General features: G+C 36.6%; 1 protein-coding gene across 3 annotated transcripts in view; it reads left to right on the forward strand.

Annotated features, from left to right (window-relative positions):
* LOC106879830 (cadherin-99C) overlaps positions 1-20,566 on the forward strand; it is a 57,455-nt gene that overhangs the window by 8,651 nt on the left and 28,238 nt on the right. Inside the window, exons 3-6 of one of the 3 annotated variants that reach the window (XM_052976452.2) lie at positions 5,223-5,285; positions 12,986-13,119; positions 16,594-16,632; positions 19,305-19,397. In XM_052976452.2, coding sequence (XP_052832412.1) covers positions 5,223-5,285; positions 12,986-13,119; positions 16,594-16,632; positions 19,305-19,397 — 329 coding nt within the window. Of the gene's footprint in view, positions 1-2,672; positions 2,690-5,222; positions 5,286-12,985; positions 13,120-16,593; positions 16,633-19,304; positions 19,398-20,566 lie in introns of those variants that run through there. The other 2 variants (XM_052976454.2, XM_089341606.1) reach the window with 2 other exon arrangements.

Consider the following 20,566-nt stretch of genomic DNA (forward strand, 5'->3'; position numbering starts at 1 on the left):
TTTTCTCTTTAGATTTTTTAAAACTTGTTCTTGCGTGTTTCAGAATCAGAAACCACCATATTTAAATCATAAATACCTAAGCCAAAATAAGTGTCTGTAAAAAGTGCGTGTACAATGAAAATGTCTATGGACAAACTTTTGTTACGTATGTTTAATGTAGTAAACGTTCAAATGATCCGAAGCTCTTTGTTGGTAAAAAGAACTATGAAGAAAAAAAAAACTGTTGCTTCAAAATGATAACCATGGAAGAACCGTGCTTCAAAACGATGACCATGGAACAACCATTTTCACAGAAACAACAAAAATTCAAAGAACAGTAATAAGCTTACATTAACGATAATCTTGGATATATTATTATTGTTTGACAGAATCGTTAAATCGTCAGAGAAAGTGCTTTGATGTCATTGCTCCGACTCTTTATGTACTGAATTAAACTTTGCCCGTCATCCCTACGGGGTCGATAAAATGCAGTGCGAGTCAAGTTGCGGAATGCTGGCTTTGTTTCTAAAATAGAAACAACTGCTATTCTAAATAGAAACAACTGCTATTGTTGTTGTTGCCCACTGAGAACAGTCACGCTTCTCACAAGCCCGCTGAAAATATATTTTTCTCAGGATTGCCTTGTGAAAAATAACATTCCCATTTGTTATCAAAGTCTCAAAAAAGAATGGCAGGGGTGGGTTGCAGAAAATATCGAATGTCATACGGACTTGTAAAAGGGAATTCTCAAATAATGGAAGACAGAAGTTCACCGGGTTATGATCCTGCAAATTACACGAAAGAACATGGTCTTTTGCTGACTGGTGTTGGAGACATATTTCTTAGTAATTTCGAGTGCTGAGTGCAAAAATGAAGTCCATTTTGCACTATCACGTCAAGATTTTTCAACTCAAATGTCCATTTTTTAGCATCTCCAGTATTATTACCTTTGTTAAGGATAGATTTAACTTCAAAATATAGACCCATGTGAGGAGCTTAACATAACTTCGAAAATGTAGTTTTTCAATACCCTCTAAAGTAAATGAAACTACAAAAAGGAAAACGAAAGTCATGGCTTAAGTATTTTCATTAAATAAAAAGCATCAAACTTGAGCACATTTTAATGTTTTAATTCTGGCTTTATACATTTAGATTTTAGTAAACAACACATTTCTGTGGCCCTTGACACCACACATATCTCATATTTGTGGAATTTGTCTGCAGATATACTTGCGTTGTGCTTCATTTAGTGTGACTATCAGGTGAGACATGTTTTGGTGAACATTTAATTATTTCTTATGAAAACTGGTATTTTGAGTGCGATCTGAATGTGTTAATTATGAGGTCACATAGCACAAGTTCACCTTTTATCAAGCATTGTCAAAGAACTGTAGAAAGAACTTCATGGAATGTATGCCCTTTGCCATCACAAATTTGCATTTGCTTACTTTATAACTGTTGACAATTCTGAGAATGCTTTTCCTAGGATGCAACTAGCTTGAATATATGTTCTGTATTTCAAAAATATGACCAGTTGTGAGAAAAGAAAATACAAACCTGCCCCGGTGTCTTCTGTTATATTTGTGGATGTTACACTTTACTTAGGCAAGGAAACAAAACTACACATCTTGTGAAGAAAGCTTACTTTTCTTAGACATGAAACTGAGCGATCAAGGCAAAACCTGGGCACCTCATGTGATGTCTAAAACATGTGTTGAAACACATCGAGTGACTGTTACAAATACTTAAGGAGAAGGTTTCCAGCTCTGTTTACTGAGAAAATAAAATTGGTGTATTTGACGGGTTACAGATTAGGTCGCTATTGCAAGGCAAGCAGATTTTGGAAATCATGTCTGTCGTTGAAAAAGACGCATGGAATACTACTGTTGCAGTTGTGTCTGATTTTCACGGAAGCAGGAAGTCATCAAATTAGGAAGAACTTGTGCACACCCCATTAGCAAGTCTTCGAGCAGTGGGTTGAAGAACTTGTGCACACCCCATTAGCAAGTCTTCGAGCAGTGGGCTGCAGCACGAATGTAAAAGTGTACAGACATATGGACGATTTCCTTGAAAATCTTAGTGCAATAAGTGTTGAGGAAGAAGAAAGATTCCAGCAAGGCATCAAGGCAATGAAGACTAGATATCAAGTCAGGTGAAATACAAACATGATGTCTGAATCGGCTGCTCTCTGCAAACAGACTGTCGTAACGCAGGTTATTCAAGCCAAGCAGTAAACAGAAAGTTCACTCCTCGGGTAGTTGAAACTCCAGTTTGACAGAAATATCTAACCTAAGATGTGTATTTAAACATTTTGGGTAATATATCTGTTAAACAATGAAGCATGTTATTTGGTTTGTGTTAGTTTCTTATTTTCGGGTAATAGAAAATTTCTGGGGGCATTTCTGACTCCAGCACTAATCAAATTAGGTAGGACTAATTAGAAAAGGCAAAACAAATACATTTGTTTTCGAAAAGGCTCTCCAGTGTTATCAATAAAATAATAGAAGCAGCTGACTTTCGGGCAAACAATACAATTGTCCTTACTCAGCGAGTAAACTATAGAGAAATACTTGAAATGATAGTAGAAAACTGTAATTTTGAAATCAGCATGCCAATTATAGTCTAAATGAAATGAAAAAGGAAACTCAAATGAAATTATGTTGAAAATTGTTACGCTGTGTTATAAACCTGTGAAGTTAAACACTGAAAGGTAGGTTAAATAATAATGATAATAATAAAAATGATAAAAATAATAATAATAATAATAACAACAACAACAACAATAATAATAATAGTTCTTTCTACTATAGGCACAAGCCCTGAAAGTTTTGAGGGGAAGAGTAGTCAATTACTTGGACCTCAACGTTTAACTGTTACTCATTTCATCGAAGCTGAAACGACGAAAGACAGTTTCACAAAATAACACAAACATGAACGAAATGCTGCTAAGCATTTTATCAGGTTTGCTAACGATTCTGCCAGTTCAGCGCCTTGATGACAATGATGATGATGATGGTGGTGGTGGTGGTGGTGGTGGTTATGATGATGATGATGATGATGATGATGATAATGATGATGATGATGATGGTTGATGATGGATGATGATGGATGATGATGGGTGATGATGAATGATGATGGATGATGATGGATGATGGATGATGATGGATGATGGATGATGGATGATGATGGAAGTATAATGATGGATGGATGATGGATGATGATGGATGGATGATGGATGATGGATGATGGATGATGGATGGATGATGGATGGATGATGGATGGATGATGGATGGATGACGGATGGATGGTGGATGGATGATGGATGTTGATTGATGATTGATGATTGATGATTGATGATTGATGCTGGATGATTAATGATGGATGATTGATGATGGATGATGGATGATTGATGAATGGAGATTGATGATGGATGGTTGATCATTGATGATGGATGCTTAATGATTGATGATTGATGATTGATGATTGATGATTGATGATTGATGATTGATGATAATGATGATGGTGGATGATTGATGATGGATGATTGATGATTGATGACGGATGATTGATGACGGATGATTGATGATGGATGATTGATGATGGGTGATTGATTATTGATGATTGATGGTGGATGATTGTTGATGGATGACTGATGATGGGTGATGGATGATAGATGATGGTGGATGATTGATGGTGGATGATTGATGATGGATGATTGATGATGGATGATGGATGATTGATGATGGATTATTGATGATGGATGATTGATGATAGATGATTGATGATGGGTGAAGGATGATGATAATGGATGATGTATGATTGATGATTGATGGTGGATGATTGATGATTGATGGTGGATGATTGATGATTGATGGTGGGTGATTGATGACTGATGACTGATGACTGATGATTGATGACTGATGATTGATGATTGGTGATTGATGATTGATGATTGATGATTGATGATTGATGATTGGTGATGGGTGAAGGCTGATGGTGGATGATGATTGATGATGGATGATAGATTATCGAGGATTGATGATCGATGATGGATGATTGATGATGGGTGATGATGATGGATGATGGTGGATGATGGATGATGGTGGATGATGGATGATGGTGGATGATGGATGATGGTGGATGATTGATGATTGATGATTGATGATTGATGATGGATGATTGATGATTGATGATTGGTGATGGGTGAAGGATGATGGTGGATGATGATTGATGATGGATGATAGATTATTGATGATTGATGATTGATGATTGGTGATTGATGCTGGGTGATTAATAATTGATGATTGATGATGGATGATGGATGATGGATGATTGATGATTGATGATGGATGATTGATGATGGATGAAGGATGATGATGATGATGATGATGGATGATGGATGATGGATGATGGATGATGGATGATGATGGATGATGGTAGATGATGGATGATGCTGGATGATGGATGATGGAGGATGATGGATGATGGCGGATGATGGATGATGGTGGATGATGGATGATGGTGGATGATGGATGATGATGGATGAAAAGGCTGAACGATATTGGAATTGAGATTCGCATTGTCAACATGCAGAAAAGTCCCGACTTCTATTCGTCAAAAATCCTTGGGATTTGAGAAAACTTGTCACCAGACAGCAGTTCTGCTAATATAACATATCACAGTTTTAATAATACTAATATACGAAGCAAATTATATACTACTCTATTAACATTACATATTGTACCTGTTTTACAGAAAAAAATATTATTAATAAACGCTAAGGTTAGCAGAATTGTTAGCACACTGGATAAAATACTTAACAGCATTTAGTCCTCTTTACATTCTGATTTCAAATTCCGCCGAGGTCGACTTTACCTTTATCCATTCTGGGTCAATAAAATAAAGTACCAGTGACACACTGGTGTCGATGTAATCGACTAGTCCTATCTCCCAAAATTTTAAGCCTTTTGCCTTTGGTAGAAAGGATTATTATTATTATTAAGGTGGCGAGCTGGCAAAAACGTTCTGAGTTCCAATTCCGCTGAGGTCAACTTTGTCTTTTATCCTTTCGGAATCGATAAAATAAATACCAGTTGAGCACTAAGGTCGATGTAATCGACGTAACACCTCTCCTCAAAATAAACTGCCGATGTGCTAAAATTTGTAATCATTATTAACACTCGTGTTGTTTTATACTTGCCCCGTTTTCTTTTTATGCTCATTAATTTAATTTTATTTTGTAGCCGTCTTTGACAATGACTGTACTTCACCGTCCAATATCCTTCTTGAAGAGAATGTCCCTAAAGGTAACTATATACTGTAATCAAGCTTAATCTGCCCAACTCTCTCAGGTAAAGTAGCCTTTCAATGTTAAACTGCTGGATTTAACTGCATGTTTGACGATCGTTGCCGCTGGAGTATAATTCTACGTTATAGACTTTTCTTCTCGTAAGAACTCTAATACATTTTATTAGCTTGTTTAGATTTTTATACACGTGGTTGCACATTTAGCTTTAAAATGCATCTAAAGAGCAGGTTGATTAGTCGCAGGCAGTTTAGCTTAAAGGTAAAGCGCTTGATTGTGGCTTTATCAAGAGATATGGGTTCGAGTCTCATAGATGTTTGTTGATAAATTTTTCCGCTTTGTAAGGGTAATTTACCCAATGTTTCTGCTGTTCTAAAAGCGTCTCTGTATTCCAAAATAAATCATCGTTTCATTTGTATCTTAATATACACATTCAGTGCATACAAAAACCAAATTCTAGTTTATTTATATACATTTTATTTAAGGTTTGTCTTTTGTCTTTTACATGTTTCATTCACTAGGATGTTACCATTCTAGGGTATCACATTGAAGAATTTTTAGTCGAATGAATCGACCCCAGATCTTTCTTTTCTAAGCCTGGTACTTATCCTGTCTCTTTTAGCGACTGCTAAATTACGAGGATGTAAGCACACAATTACCGGTTGTGAAGCGGTAGTGGGGGAAAAGCACACTCACAGACACATACACACAGACACAGACACACACACACACACACACACACACACATATATATATATATATATATATATATATATATATATATATATATATATATACGACGGGATTCTTTCAGTTTTTACCTCCCAAATCCACTCACGGGCGTTCGGTCGACCCGAGGCTATAGTAGAAGACCAAGGTACCACGCAGTGAGATTGAACCTGGACCTATGCTGTTAGAAAACAAACTTCATAGTATACAGTGGTCTTTTGCGCCTATGAATAAATAGATTCTATTTGTAACGAATGAATGGGAATTTGGACAAATTAATTATAGATTTCGTCATGTGTAAGCAAACATAACTTTGTTTTTGAAGCATTAAGATGTATTGTAGAATAAGTAGAAATATTTTCAACACATACTAAACAGTATATATAAAGAATAAAATCAACACATACCAAACAGTATATATAAAGAATAACATCAACACATACTAAACAGTATATATAAAGAATAAAATCCTTTTAGCAACAGAAAATGTTTTGCTCTTAAAAGGATTTTATCCTATATATTTATATACTGTTTAGTATTTACGCGTTGAAAATATATCCTTCTACTTGTTCTAAACTTAATTATAATTGTTATGTAGACGCTAAATAGATTCTTTTATGTTTTACGTTTTACTGATTTCAGTCATTGGACTGCGGCCATGCTGGGGTATTGCGTTTAAGGCTGTAGTCGAACAAATCAACCCCAGTACTATTTATTTAAAATTCGGTACTTGTTCTATCGGACACTTTTTTCGAGACGTAAGCAAATTACTGAGACGTAAGCAAACTGTCACAGTTTATCTCCCAGTTGGGTGTACATACATCAATCCAAACACACACACACACGTATCTATTTATCTACCTATCTATCTATCTATCTATCTATCTATATATATATATATATATATATATATATATATATATATATGTATGTATGTGTGTGTATGTATGTATATATATATATATATATGTGTGTGTGTATGTGTGTGTGTATGTATGTATCTATGTATGTATGTATGTATATATATATATTTCGACTCTCGCGGGTGTTACGTTCCCCCACCACCACCAAACGCGTTAGGTGAGAATCCGCGAAGGAGAAACAGTGCTGTACACATATTCTTTTACTCTTTTACTTTTTCAGTCGCTTGACTGTAGCCATGCTGGAGTACCGCCTTGAAGGTTTTAGTCGGGCAAATCGACCCCACGACACACGCGCACACACACTCTCTCTCTATCTTTCTCTCTCTCTCTTTCTCTCTCTCTCTTTCTCTCTGTCTCTTTCTCTCTGTCTCTTTCTCTCTCTCTCTTTCTCTCTCTCTTTTTCTCTCTCTCTCTTTCTCTCTCTCTATCTTTCTCTCTCTATACATATATCTCTCTCTCTCTTTCTCCCTATTTCTCTCTTTCTCCTTCTCTCTCTCTCTCTCTCTCTCTCTCTCTCCATATATATATATATATATAATTTAAAAACAAATTGACCAACATCGGTTAATTTTTTGTAAACACCGACTCACATTGTCAGCCGAAACGGCTGTAAGATAATTAACCGACGTTAGTCAATTTTGTTTGTTGATCAAAAGTTTTCTCCCTTTTCTGCTTATCTAATTTTGATTCCTGATAAACGTTTGTTTATTCTGTCATTACCTGTACCCTATGAGCATAGTGTGCTTGCATACCCATGCAACATAGGTAAATGATACCGGTAGTATGAACGGATATTCTTATCCCTCAGACGGTTATTCCAACCGCTACTTCTGCTATATATATATATATATATATATATATATATATATATATATATATACATACACACACACACACACACACACACACACACACACACACACACACACACACACACACACACATATATATATATATGTTATGATAATATATACAAACTCACAGGTCATTGGTTTCCTGGGTCCTTTGTGGAAAATACTTGCCCACCGAGTTTTTTAATCACACAGCTATGCCCTCACTACTTTTTGATGGCTCCGTTAGATGAAGTGCTACACATACACATACAAACAAACAAATACACACATAAATACATATATACACACATACATACACTCATACATACATACATACATTCCAAGAATTCTCTATGTGGGATTCTTATGTGAATAGATACGCAAACCTAAGTGTATGTGTTGACAGTTCACTCAACACACCGACTCAACCACATATCTACAAACACCAGGAAGTATTTTAATTCAAAGTGTCTTGTTGTTTGGTTAACAACCGGTTTAAAATCTCTCAAGAAATTAAATTAAACGCAGAGAAAAATCATAATGCATTGCGAGTAAACGCCTAACTGACAGGATTTTCAGAAAAAGAACTCAACTCACAAACGTGCACATTAGAAATACAATCTGTGAGTGGAACAGTAGAAATATGCAAAACTTTTCTCAAGTTTATATAGTGACATTGTTTTCGTTATCTATGTTCCAACGATGGAGTTTTGTATCTTTCTAAGAAGCCAACTACTTCTTCAGAGGAAGAATTTAAATAAAATAATTAAAAACATAAAAGAAGAAATATACAGAAATAATATTTCCCCAGACAGACTTGATTAGCAAAAACTGTAGAACACGCACACACACACACACACACACACACACACACACACACACACTCACACACACACACACACACTCACACACACACACACTCACACACACAAACACACATACACACACACACACACGTCCATCTAGCTAGTTAGCTAGCTAGCTAGATAGATAGATAGATAGATAGATAGATAGATAGATAGATAGATAGATAGATAGATAGATAGATAGATAGATGTGAGTATTTGTATCTACACAAGCATAAACAAATATATATATATATATTTACTTACAAATGCATATACATACATAGGTGCAGGCGTGGCTGTGTGGTATACATGTATGTATGTTTGCATATATGTATGCATGTATGTATGTATGTATTCATGCATGTACATATATATGTATGCATGTATGTGTGTGTATTTAGATATGTAAGTGGAATATTTCAATATTCAATACTGATATCTACTCTTGTGTAGATATAAACTTGAATAATCCTTCACCTCTAAAAATGAGGTTAATTGACATAAAAATTATATTATCAATAAAGTTTTCATTTTATTACTTTTAAATTACCAACGAGAAATTTTTAATTGTTAATTGGTCACAGCGTTGGAAAATATTCCGCATATAATCAGTGAAGAGAATTAATGAATAATGCATCATCCTATAAATGGTAGCTGGCATCGTGGTATGCTTAAATAGTTCGCTTCGAAACGGTATAAATAGGCTGTTTGGTAAGAAATTTGCTTTGCGACTTCAGAGTTCCGGGTTCAATCACAGGGTTTGCGGCCACAGGCTTCCGAGTTCGGTCACACTGCGTGGCACTTAGTTTTTTTTTAGGCTTTTTTTTTTACTGTAGCGTCAGGCCTAACACAGGCTTACAAATGGATTTGGTAGACGGAAACTGGAAGAAGTCCGTCGTGTCTGTGTATTCGTGTATTCGTGTGTACGTGCGCAGTTGTGTCTATGTTTGGTCCCCCCAACCGCTTGACAAATGTTGTCGGTGTGTTTAGCGGTTCGACAAATAGTACAAAGCTTTAAAAAGTCCTGGTGGGAGTTGATTCGTTCGACTAAATTTCTTTAAGGCGGTGCTCCACCTTGGCCGTAGCCTAACGACTGAAACAAGTAAAAGAAAAAAGAAGAGTAACGGGTTTAATCTCACTGTGTGGGGCTTTGGTCAAGTATGTCTTTAAGAAAATCTCTCGTTGCTGGTTTTGTTATTTTATCTCCAGGCCAACAATGGTAGTCTCTTATTTTTTTAAATAATACCGAAAATATATTATAGAATATATCTTTCTTTGTCAAATATGTTAGCGTCCGATTCGAAGAAAATTTTACTGTTATCGATGCAGGCATGGCAATGGGTTTAACAAGTGGATACGATATTCGCTTTGTAACCACGTGGTTACAAAGCCCTCCATATCAGCTAATTCTTTTCTCAGCTACAACTTTAATCTAATCTTTATGTTCGCCAACGCTGTTTTGACTGTTCACTGATGCATCAAGATGGTCTTGAGAAAATGAGACTTAAAACATCATCAAATTTAGCCCCAATACCCTGGACGTGCGATACCGTTCCAGAGACAGTAACAGGCATATAATATCCTGTCAGTGATATCTTTATAGCTACAATAAGCATACGTAACGTGATGTTAGTGATAGAGTAATGTATACATATGTCAGTTTTCACGTAGGCAATATTATTGACACTGATACCTTTATTGCCAGCGATATCATTGCAGTTTGTATATATTATCACGACATCATATACCTAAAGATACACTAATAATACATGTACTGTTTGTGATATCATTGGAGATACAGTTATATACATGATAATATGACACTGATATTTTCAAAGATACATAACTGTACACATCAGCGATATCATTGCAGATTGTTTGTATATATTATCATAACGTGATATCCCTGAAGTCATATACATGATAATATGATACTGATGTCTTCAAAGATACATTACTGTATACGGCAAGTCAGCGATATCATTTTGGACTGTTATATACATTATAATAACACTAATATTGCTATACATACAGTAATGTACATCTTGTCCCCTGGGGGATGTTATTACAGTTATATACATATTGTCATAACACTATCTTTAAACAAGCATACATGCGTGGAATACGTATTACCATGACAGTGATATCATTGCAGATACAATTACACACCGGATGAAGCATATATATATATATATATATATATATATATATATATATATATATATATATATATATATATATATATATATATATATATATATATATATATATATATACACATTAGTTAAACAAATTGAAACATTCTAATTCGTAAAAATTGTATGCAAATACTGTAAAATGTTTCCTAACATTCTCTTGCTTTATTATTTACCCTGGATTATATATGGCGGCTCTAACAAAATGTAAATGAATTAGAGCATAGAAACGTAGCTGGTAGAAAGAAATTGTGAAGTGGTAAACAACTTGAGAAGAGATTGAGAGCTATGGTGAAAGCAAATGGTAGCCATTTTAAATTGTAGATATATGTAAAATATTGTCAGTAAATATAACAATCGACTTGTAAACTTTCTTCTACGAAAGCCTAGAACATTTTATTTATCAACACATCTAATCTAACTTGGATGTGCTGTTTATAACGCCTTAGATTGCTGTAAATATTTCGAAAATTAATTTCTCGGAGACGATAAATGCTAAAAAGCATCGAAACTCTATTATCGGTTGAATTTTCTTCTTGGCATTCGGCTTGACTAGCTGTCGCTGATAATCCTCGATACGATGAAACCACGTGATACGTTAGTGTCATCTGGCAGTGTGTAGACGGATTTTTATCAACTAATACTAGAATTTCGATACTTCTCAGCATTTGTCGTCTACACAAAATGATTTTTAGGGAAGATTTCAGGACTTAAAGCGTTTTTAGCAACACAAAGAAGTTAGTTTGAATGTGCTAATTTATAGCTAATAGCTAATTTAAAACACTCTATTTATCAAACAGTGAATAGCGAGTAAATATATATGCTGCAACCGGTACATGCTACCGCGACACAGATATCTTTAAACATAGGGTGATGTATGTATTGTAACATTTATGCGCAGGCGTGGCTGTGTGGTAAGAAGCTTGCTTCTCAACCATATTGTTCTTGGTACAGTCTTATTGCGTGGCACCTTAAGCAGGTGCTTTCTATTATGAAAAAATGGGCCCACCAAAGCTTTGTGAGTGGATTTTGTAGATGGAAACTGAAAGTAGCCTGTCGTCTCCATATATATATATATATATATATATATATATATATATATATATATATATAGGAAAAATAAAAGTTGAGAATAGTTAAAGCAATTTTTATTAAAATATTTGAAGCTTTAACCAGTTTACACTGATTTTCAAAAACTTCAAATAGAAAGACGTGGCTTATGTGGCAGCTGTCTTGCTTCCGACTAGTATTTGAAATTTACCCTGATTTTATGAGGAGTTCATGGCTCAAATTAGTATATGTTTTGAATAGGATTTGATTGGTAGAGGATAGTCACATGACTGGTCTTAGAAACATTTTTGTAGGTTCCCCGCTACGTCCGTGCGTTAGTATCGAGTGGCAACATTTATAAATAGGACTGTTTCCGGGATATTTTATAAATCTATTCATCGGAAATGGTGTGAAAAAATGGTTAAACAATAGTTATTCTAGATAAGATATGAAATAGAGAGTGAAGTGGAGGAATGAAAATAGACGTGAGATATGCAGGGATATTGTATCTTCAGTTCTATTATTTAGGCAGGACGGTATACATATAAGATTCTTGCACCTTTTGATTAAGTTCCAATAGTATTTAAAATTGGTCATTGCAAGCATAGAGTTTGTAAACGGTGTTATTGAATCGAGGGGTTTTTGAAGTGACTTAAAAGTTGGGAATGCGTTTGTAAGGTCCTTATATATATATATATATATATATATATATATATATATATATATATATATATATATATATATCTATATATATGTATGTATGTATGTATATGTATATATATATATACATAAGTGTGTGTGTGTGAATGTGTGAGTATGTGTGTGAGTGTGTGTGTGTGTGTGAATGTGTGAGTATGTGTGTGTGTGTGTGTGTGTGTGTGTGAGTGTCGGTGTGTTTACGTCCCTGTGATTAGCGGTTCAGTAAAATAACTGATAGAATAAATACGAAGCTTTACAAAATATATGTACTAAGGTCGATTCATTCAACTAAAGTTCTTAAAAGTGGTGCCCCAGTATGGCCGCACTCTAATGACTGAAACAAGTAAAAGATAAGCGATAAAGACCTGCTGAGATATAGCAATACACATGCTGTCGTATCAATGATGTGACAATATCTTTACAGATACGGTTATATACGAATTCGGTGGTGGAGTCTGGGACATAGACAGAGCTGAGCCCCCTGGTTACTTGGATGTCGACGAAGTCAATTCCAGTTATTACCTTATAACGAAGAAAGTCCTCGATGTAGAAGAAATGGTAAATGATTGTTTTGTTCGATATTCGCATATGACGCCCATGCTCATGTCCGCCAACTTGCAAACATGCACAAAACAGATATACTCACAAGCAGACGTGCGTACACACACACATACATACGCACACACACAAACGCACGCAAACATACATACGGACACATGTACACATACACACATACATGAATACACACACATATATACGTATATATGCATACATGAATACGATTATATACATATATAAATATGTATGCATGCATGTATGTGTCTGTCTATCTATATGTCTATCTTTGTATTCATCCACCTATCTATTTATCCATTATATTTATCTGTCTGTTTGACTCTCTCCCTAACTATCTACCTCTCTATGTATATTATATCATATTTTTGTGTATATAGGCGCGGGTATGACTGTGTGGTAAGTAGCTTGCTTTCCGACCACATGGTTCCGGATTCAGTCCCACTGCGTAGCACCTTGATCGAGTGTCTTCTACTATAGCCTCGGGCCGACCAAAGCCTTGTGAGCGGATTTGGTTGACGGAAACTGAAAGAAGCCTATCGTATATATATACATACATGTATCTGTGTTTATATGTTTGTGTGTCTATGTTTGTCCCCCTACTATCGCTTGACAACCGATGCTGGCGTGCATACGTCCCCGTAACTTAGCGGTTTCGGCAAGAGACCGATAGGATAAGTACTAGGCATACAAAAATAAGTCTTGGTGTCGATTTGTTCGGTTAAAGGTGGTACGCATGGCCACAGTTAAATGACTGAAACAAATAAAAGAATAAAAGAATATATATATATGTGTGTTCTGCAAGCAACTTGCACATGCAGTGCTACCAGTCGAGAACCCGGCATAACGGAAACCAGCAAGTGTATGGGTCTGATCAGGAAAGAATGCGCGCCGTTTTGAGGCCTACCTCTCGTCAGCATCATTGCGTACCGCCCCCCACCTCGCTGATATGAGGCCCCGCTTGCTAGATTAACTGGTTATCAAATAAAGCTCAATATTCTTCTAGCCATCACTCATCGTCTCTTTTTAAACAAATCCAATGACTAGCCTTTTCCACTGTAGTTTAGTTATCGATCATGATGGTATTTACGATGAGTTAGGCCTAACGATAACAGTAGTCGTCTCACACTGTGTCCTACAAACCCTCTACATCCGAATTCGATTGGAAAATGTTCCGCTTTCCAGCCTTCATTTTCACATTCCTTAAGGAGGTTTACATAACGGTTAATCTTTCGAGTCCGAGTGGCGTCCATATTATCTTCATGAGGAACCGTTAACTCGACTAGATTCACAACTTTCTTTCATGCATTAAAATTTCTGGTTTTTCGTAACTGGGATGGGAAAGAGTCCCTCGCACCCTGGTAGATTGGAAGTCACCTCCCAATAGCCGTTCCACGTATCATCGCTCACAGGAAGCTTGTGGTTCTTCTTGAAACGGATCCGCTGTCCTCGGCGCACGAAGGTAATGAAATGTCTAGTTGGTACTTTCAACGTTTTTTTTTCACTGTTGAGATCAATTTGGTTCTTTATAGCATTGAAGATAACATTAAAGACCAGGTTATATCTCCATGTAGGCCTGTTCAATGTTAGTGAACAGTTGGAAAGAATATGTTTCAGTGTTCCGACCTTTCTGCATTTGCATATATCATTCTCTGAGACGTTCCATCTTAATAGATTTGCAGGTCATGACAAAACATCATAGGATGAACGAATGAGAAATCCTCTCAACAACACGTTCCTCCCATCTCCTCATCTGTCTTTGTTGAATGCATTGGATCAAATAAAGCTCTTTTCTCTCTGCTTCTCTCGTTTTGACTCTGTTGCTAACAACACATCTGCGTTCGCTCCGCATCATACTTGCAAACGGTCTGAACCGATCTGCGCCAAAACCAAGTCCCTTCCGATGAATTTGCGTTGCACTCGACATATCTCGGTGTGTAAGAGAAGACAAGATATCATCTGTCTCTGCTTCTGTTTTCCACTTCCTGAATGTTTTCACCTCTGGTGGATTACACCTGATTTCCATGTCCTTTGACTCTCTCAACATCATCACCGTTCGTATCTTCCCCAGTTTATACATTTCGACTATTGACGCCTGTGGTAACTGCAACGGGTCGCTTTTACGATAAAGAGCTGAACTGTTAAATATCCGAGGTATACCTAGCCACTTTCTAATGAACACATTACATTTTTGTTCAATGATTTGAATTCATGACAATGCCACCTGGTATATTAAAAGTGGACTTATATATAGTTTCTCTGTCTGTCTGTTCCTAATGAATTCTCAAACGGCTCCACCAAATCAAATCAAATGTTACACGGTAATAATATGCTGAGAGAGAGAGACAGGCAGACTGGCAGACAGACAGACAGACAGACAGACAGACTGACAAAGAGTTGTGTTAGAGAGAGAGGCAAACAGATAGATGGAGAGAGTGTGTGTTAGAGAGAGAGAGGCAGACAATGTCCCATTTTGTATTTTATATATACATTTTTTTTGGCGGCACATTCTAATGTATTGCCAACATATATCATTAGAATGTATCGCACGTGTGTGGGTGAGCGTGTGTGTTTGTAAGTGAAAAATTAGAGAACGAAAGCGCTTACACATACAATGCGAAAACTTCTTCCCAAAGGGCTCCTGTCATTCTGTTCTTCCAAGATATCTTTTTGAAAAAAGCTGATAACTTTTAAGGAAATATTTCGTCAAATATTGTGACTGTGTGAAACACATTTTGCAAAGACGGTTGTACACACACTCAAACGCACACACAAAGACATACGCACACATACACACATACACACACACACATATATATATATATACACACACATACATACACACAAATATATATATATACATATATATAAATACATGTGTGTGCGCGAGTATGTGCTTATGTGTGTATATATATAAATATATATATATGTATTTATATATGTATGTATGTATATATATATTTGTATTTATATATATACATATATGAATATATATGTATATGCATAGATATACCTTATATATATATATAAATTTTCAGTATGTTGGAGAAGCAACTCAATTGCTAATCCCTGTATATTTATGATGATAAATGGTTTTACCGATAAAGGTTTTTTCATACTGAACTACTTGGCAAAATTGTTAATTATTAATTCTATTATTAATTGACGATTCCCTGCCCTTATTCTTGTATATATATATATATATATATATATATATATATATATATATATATATATATATATATGTACGTATGTATGTATATTTATTTGTATAAGTAGATATTTGGAAGTTGGACGTTAAACGATGATGATATATACACATACACACACACACACACACATATTTCTATGTTTGCATGTATATATGCATGTATATGTGTATATATATTATGAGCTTTAGACGTGCTCTGATTTATTAAAAGTATTTTTATATCTTTTCCGTATTTTCCCCTGACTCAGAAAAGAAGATACATCTTTGTGATATTAACATGTAATGATGTGAGTAACGTTTATTATTTATTTATCGATACACTAGACCAAATAGAATTAACCGATCGATATTTCAGTAACCAGAATCAACCAGCACGGATTAATTATCTGTTAATTATATTTTTATGGGGGTAGTAATAATATATTATATCGATCCCTGTTCTAGTCACTTCATCCTCATCATCATCATCATCATCATCATCATCATCATCATCATCATCGTCATCATCATCATCATCATCATCATCATCATCATCGCAAACATCATCATCATCGTCATCGTCGTCATCATCGTCATCATCATCATCATCATGAACCTCCGAAAATTGCTGCCTCGTGTCTTGGAACTCATAGGGCCAGTTACCTGGTTTCGCTAACCTATATGTGACTGAGATCACAATATTCCTCGTGGACAGGACGACAGTCTGTCATAGGGTTATTCCTTTACAGCTGAATGGACTAGAACGACATGAAATGAAATACTTTGCTCAAGAACTCAACGCACCACCCCTTCCGGGAGCCGAAAGCATTATCTTGCGATCGGGAGTAAAACACTCTCACCATCCGGCCACGAGCCTTCACCCTGTTCTAGAGTACTAGTATATATTTTATCAACCTGGAAGGGTCAAAGTCAAAGCAGACCACGTATTTGAACGTAAAAAAGCCATGACTATAAATTGTGAGATATCTTATGTGATACTCTTCCGATTTGCTCCATATATGGACTGAACAATGTCGATTAGGATGTCATAGTGTCATATATACTAAACCTCTGTGATGCCGTGCTGTAATTGTGTAAATTAGTCCCAAGTACTTGGCAGCTACTTAATTTTTTCGATCTTGGATTGAAAACAGTGAAGTCGACCTCGGGTGGAATAGAACCTAAGAATAAAGGGCCTTAGGTAAATACTTGAACACATATCGTTCGAGGATCAAGCGATTCTGCAAACCAAACATTTGTTACTAACATAGTTACAAGATCTGGAATTTAGTGGGAGATAATTCACGGATGCCTTCGGTTACAATATTTCACTTGAAAGCAATGTGGAAGTCAATGATTCTCAGAACATAAAGAACCATCTGATACACCGCATTTTGCAGATGGTCACCTGAACAGGTAATTACTAAGATGGTGGCTTGGCAGAATCGTTAGAGTGTGAGAGAAAATGCTCTGTGGTATTTCCACCGTCGCTTTGCATACTGGGTTCAGATTCCACCGAAATGAACTCTACCTTCATCCGTTTCAACCGTGTCATCTGTTGGAGGCCGACTAAATAAAATACCAACTAAATCATGGCCTTGAGCGAATTTAGAAATAATTATTTCTTCAGATGGAGTCGCTATATTTGTTTTGAGTACTCGCTCAATGGCGGACTAAACAAACCTTTGCTGGGATTTGCAGACATGCGCAAAGATGTTTCGACCTCTCCAGTAGGCGAACAGGTGTATTTGCCGTTTGTCAGACGCCATTTTTGTCTAGAAGTGGTCCCCTAGACAGAGTTGCTGCTCTCGATAAAGCAACGATCGAGACGGCGCTTGTCATCTGGAATGTCGTTAAGCGTACAGAGCCCTCAAGCTGTAGGTCAATGTGTTCGGTGGAAGATCCACGTTCGTCGTCCAACAGAGAATTAGGGGAGAGCAATCCCAACAAATTGTATGTAGAAAATCTGGAAAGTTTTGAAAATCAAGAGGCTAGTTTCTACCAGAGAACTTTCGTACCGGATAAGATGGGTATTGTCCAGAAATTACTTGTCTATCAGTGCTACCATCAGATGAGCCTGTCCGTCATACGCACCGAGCGACACAACCCTTCTACGTGCGCTCGTATAACGCAGACCATAGCTGATCTGTGGAGTTATACCACCAGTCTTCAAACGTGCGGTGGATCGAGTGGAGTCCGTTGTGAAGATCGTCTCACGTCCCATTAAATTATCATTATAAAAGACTTCGAACTTGGCAGAATCGTTAGAATGTCAGGCAAAATGTCTAATGGTGTTTCTTTCAGCTGTGTACTCACAGAGCTCAAACGCCGCCTAGGTCAATATTGCCTTTCATCTTTTCGGAATCGATAAAAATAAAGTAGTAATCAAGTACTGGAGGTCGATGAAATTGACTTACAAAATTGCTAGCCTTGGCTCAAAATCTGGAAATATTGTTATTAAAAAGTGGTGAGCTGGTAGAACTATTAGCGTGTCAGGCAATATGCTGAGGGGAACTTCCTCCGGCGTTTTACATTCTGAGTTCCAATTCCGCCGAGGTCGACTTTACCTTCTATCCTTTCGGGGTTGTGAAATTAAGTACCAGTGAAGCACTGGGGTCGATGTAATCGACTAGTCCCCTCCCCCACAAGGTTCAGGTCTTGTGACTGCTGGCGGAATCGTTAACTCGCTGGACAAAATAACTCCCAGTATTTCTTCCGGCTTTACGCTCTGAGTTCGTATTCTATCCAGATCGATAAAGTACGAGTTGAGTACTGGGATCGATATAATCGACTTAACCCCTCTCCCAAAAGATTTCATGCTGTGTGCCTACTACTACTACTACTACTACTACTACTACTACTACTACTACTACTACTACTACTACTACTAAACATAGATATATTCTAGTGTACATTGCCCAGGTGTGTTTTATGCTATCATAGTCTTTTATGCTGTCACAATTTACTTTCAATTTTCTAGCATAATGACATTGCATTGAGTGTTTACATCAAGCACAAGAACGAGTTTCCGCCTCGATTTACAGGACCTTCGTACACAATCTCAGTGAAAGAGGTAAGTTAGCAGGCTTATAGCACTCCTTACGTTTCCCCCAGGCTCTCCTATGATGCGCAGCAGCAAACTCCACTGCAACAGATCGCGCTGCAGTTGTGATGGGGTGTAAAGAGTTTTCTTTTAAGATGGCTGCCATGTGCAACTGAATCTGTAAAAGTAAAGAAGAATTGTTCCAATAGGTTGTATGTGAAATGTTTTGATCAACTGCTCGTTATAATTCCCGAGTTCGTTTATCCTTTAACTTTTGCTTGTTTCAGTCACTGGGCTGCGGCCATGCTATAGCATCGCCTTGAAGCGTTTAGTCGAACAAATCAATCCCAGTATCTATGTTTCTTTTTTTAAAGTCTGGTACTTATTGTATCGGTCACTTTTTGCCGAACCGTTAAGTAACAGAGACATAGACAAACCAACATAAGTTGTGACGCGGTGGTGGAGAACAAAACCCCCACTCTCTCTCTCTCTCTCTCTCCTTCCCACCACACACACGCACACACACATATGTATATATATATAACGGATCTCAAAACAGTTTCGTTCAACCAGATTTCCTCACAAGGCATCAGTTGTCCCGCAGCTATTGTGAAGAATGCTTTCCCATACTGCTGCGCTTTGGGATCGAACCCGAAACTAGGTTGCTGCAAAGTGAGCTTCTTAACCACACACCCACGCATGTGCCCGTGAGAGATATATAGGGTACTTCTATCTATCTGAGTCAGTTTTATGATCATCACATGTTGATCACACTAACGAATTGTGTCTGACTCCTGAACAAAGATGTAGGGAAATATGGCATCAAACGTTATACAGCATCTCTTTTAGTCTCCATCGGTTTCTACTACAATAAAGAGATAAGAGACAAGCTACATCTAAGATTAACGATAAGCCTATTGTAGCTTATACAGGTATCTATTTTGTGACAGGTATATAATACTCAGAGACACACTGAAACGTGTCCAGTGCATTTGAACTCACACAGCACGAACTGGTAATAGTGAAGCTTATTTAAAATCATTTTAGCACAACTTTTACAGACTTTATTGGTCTTTTAAATGAAACCAGAATTATCTTAAGATTTACTTTTTGATATAATTGCTGTTGTTATTGTTGCTGATATACCATTCATGGACAGTTGTAGGCGCAAAGACATGCGAATTCGATAATCAATGCTA

Source organism: Octopus bimaculoides, chromosome 25 (genome assembly GCF_046866305.1).
Source record: "Octopus bimaculoides isolate indiv1 chromosome 25, ASM4686630v1, whole genome shotgun sequence".
Taxonomy (NCBI): Eukaryota; Metazoa; Mollusca; class Cephalopoda; order Octopoda; family Octopodidae; genus Octopus; species Octopus bimaculoides.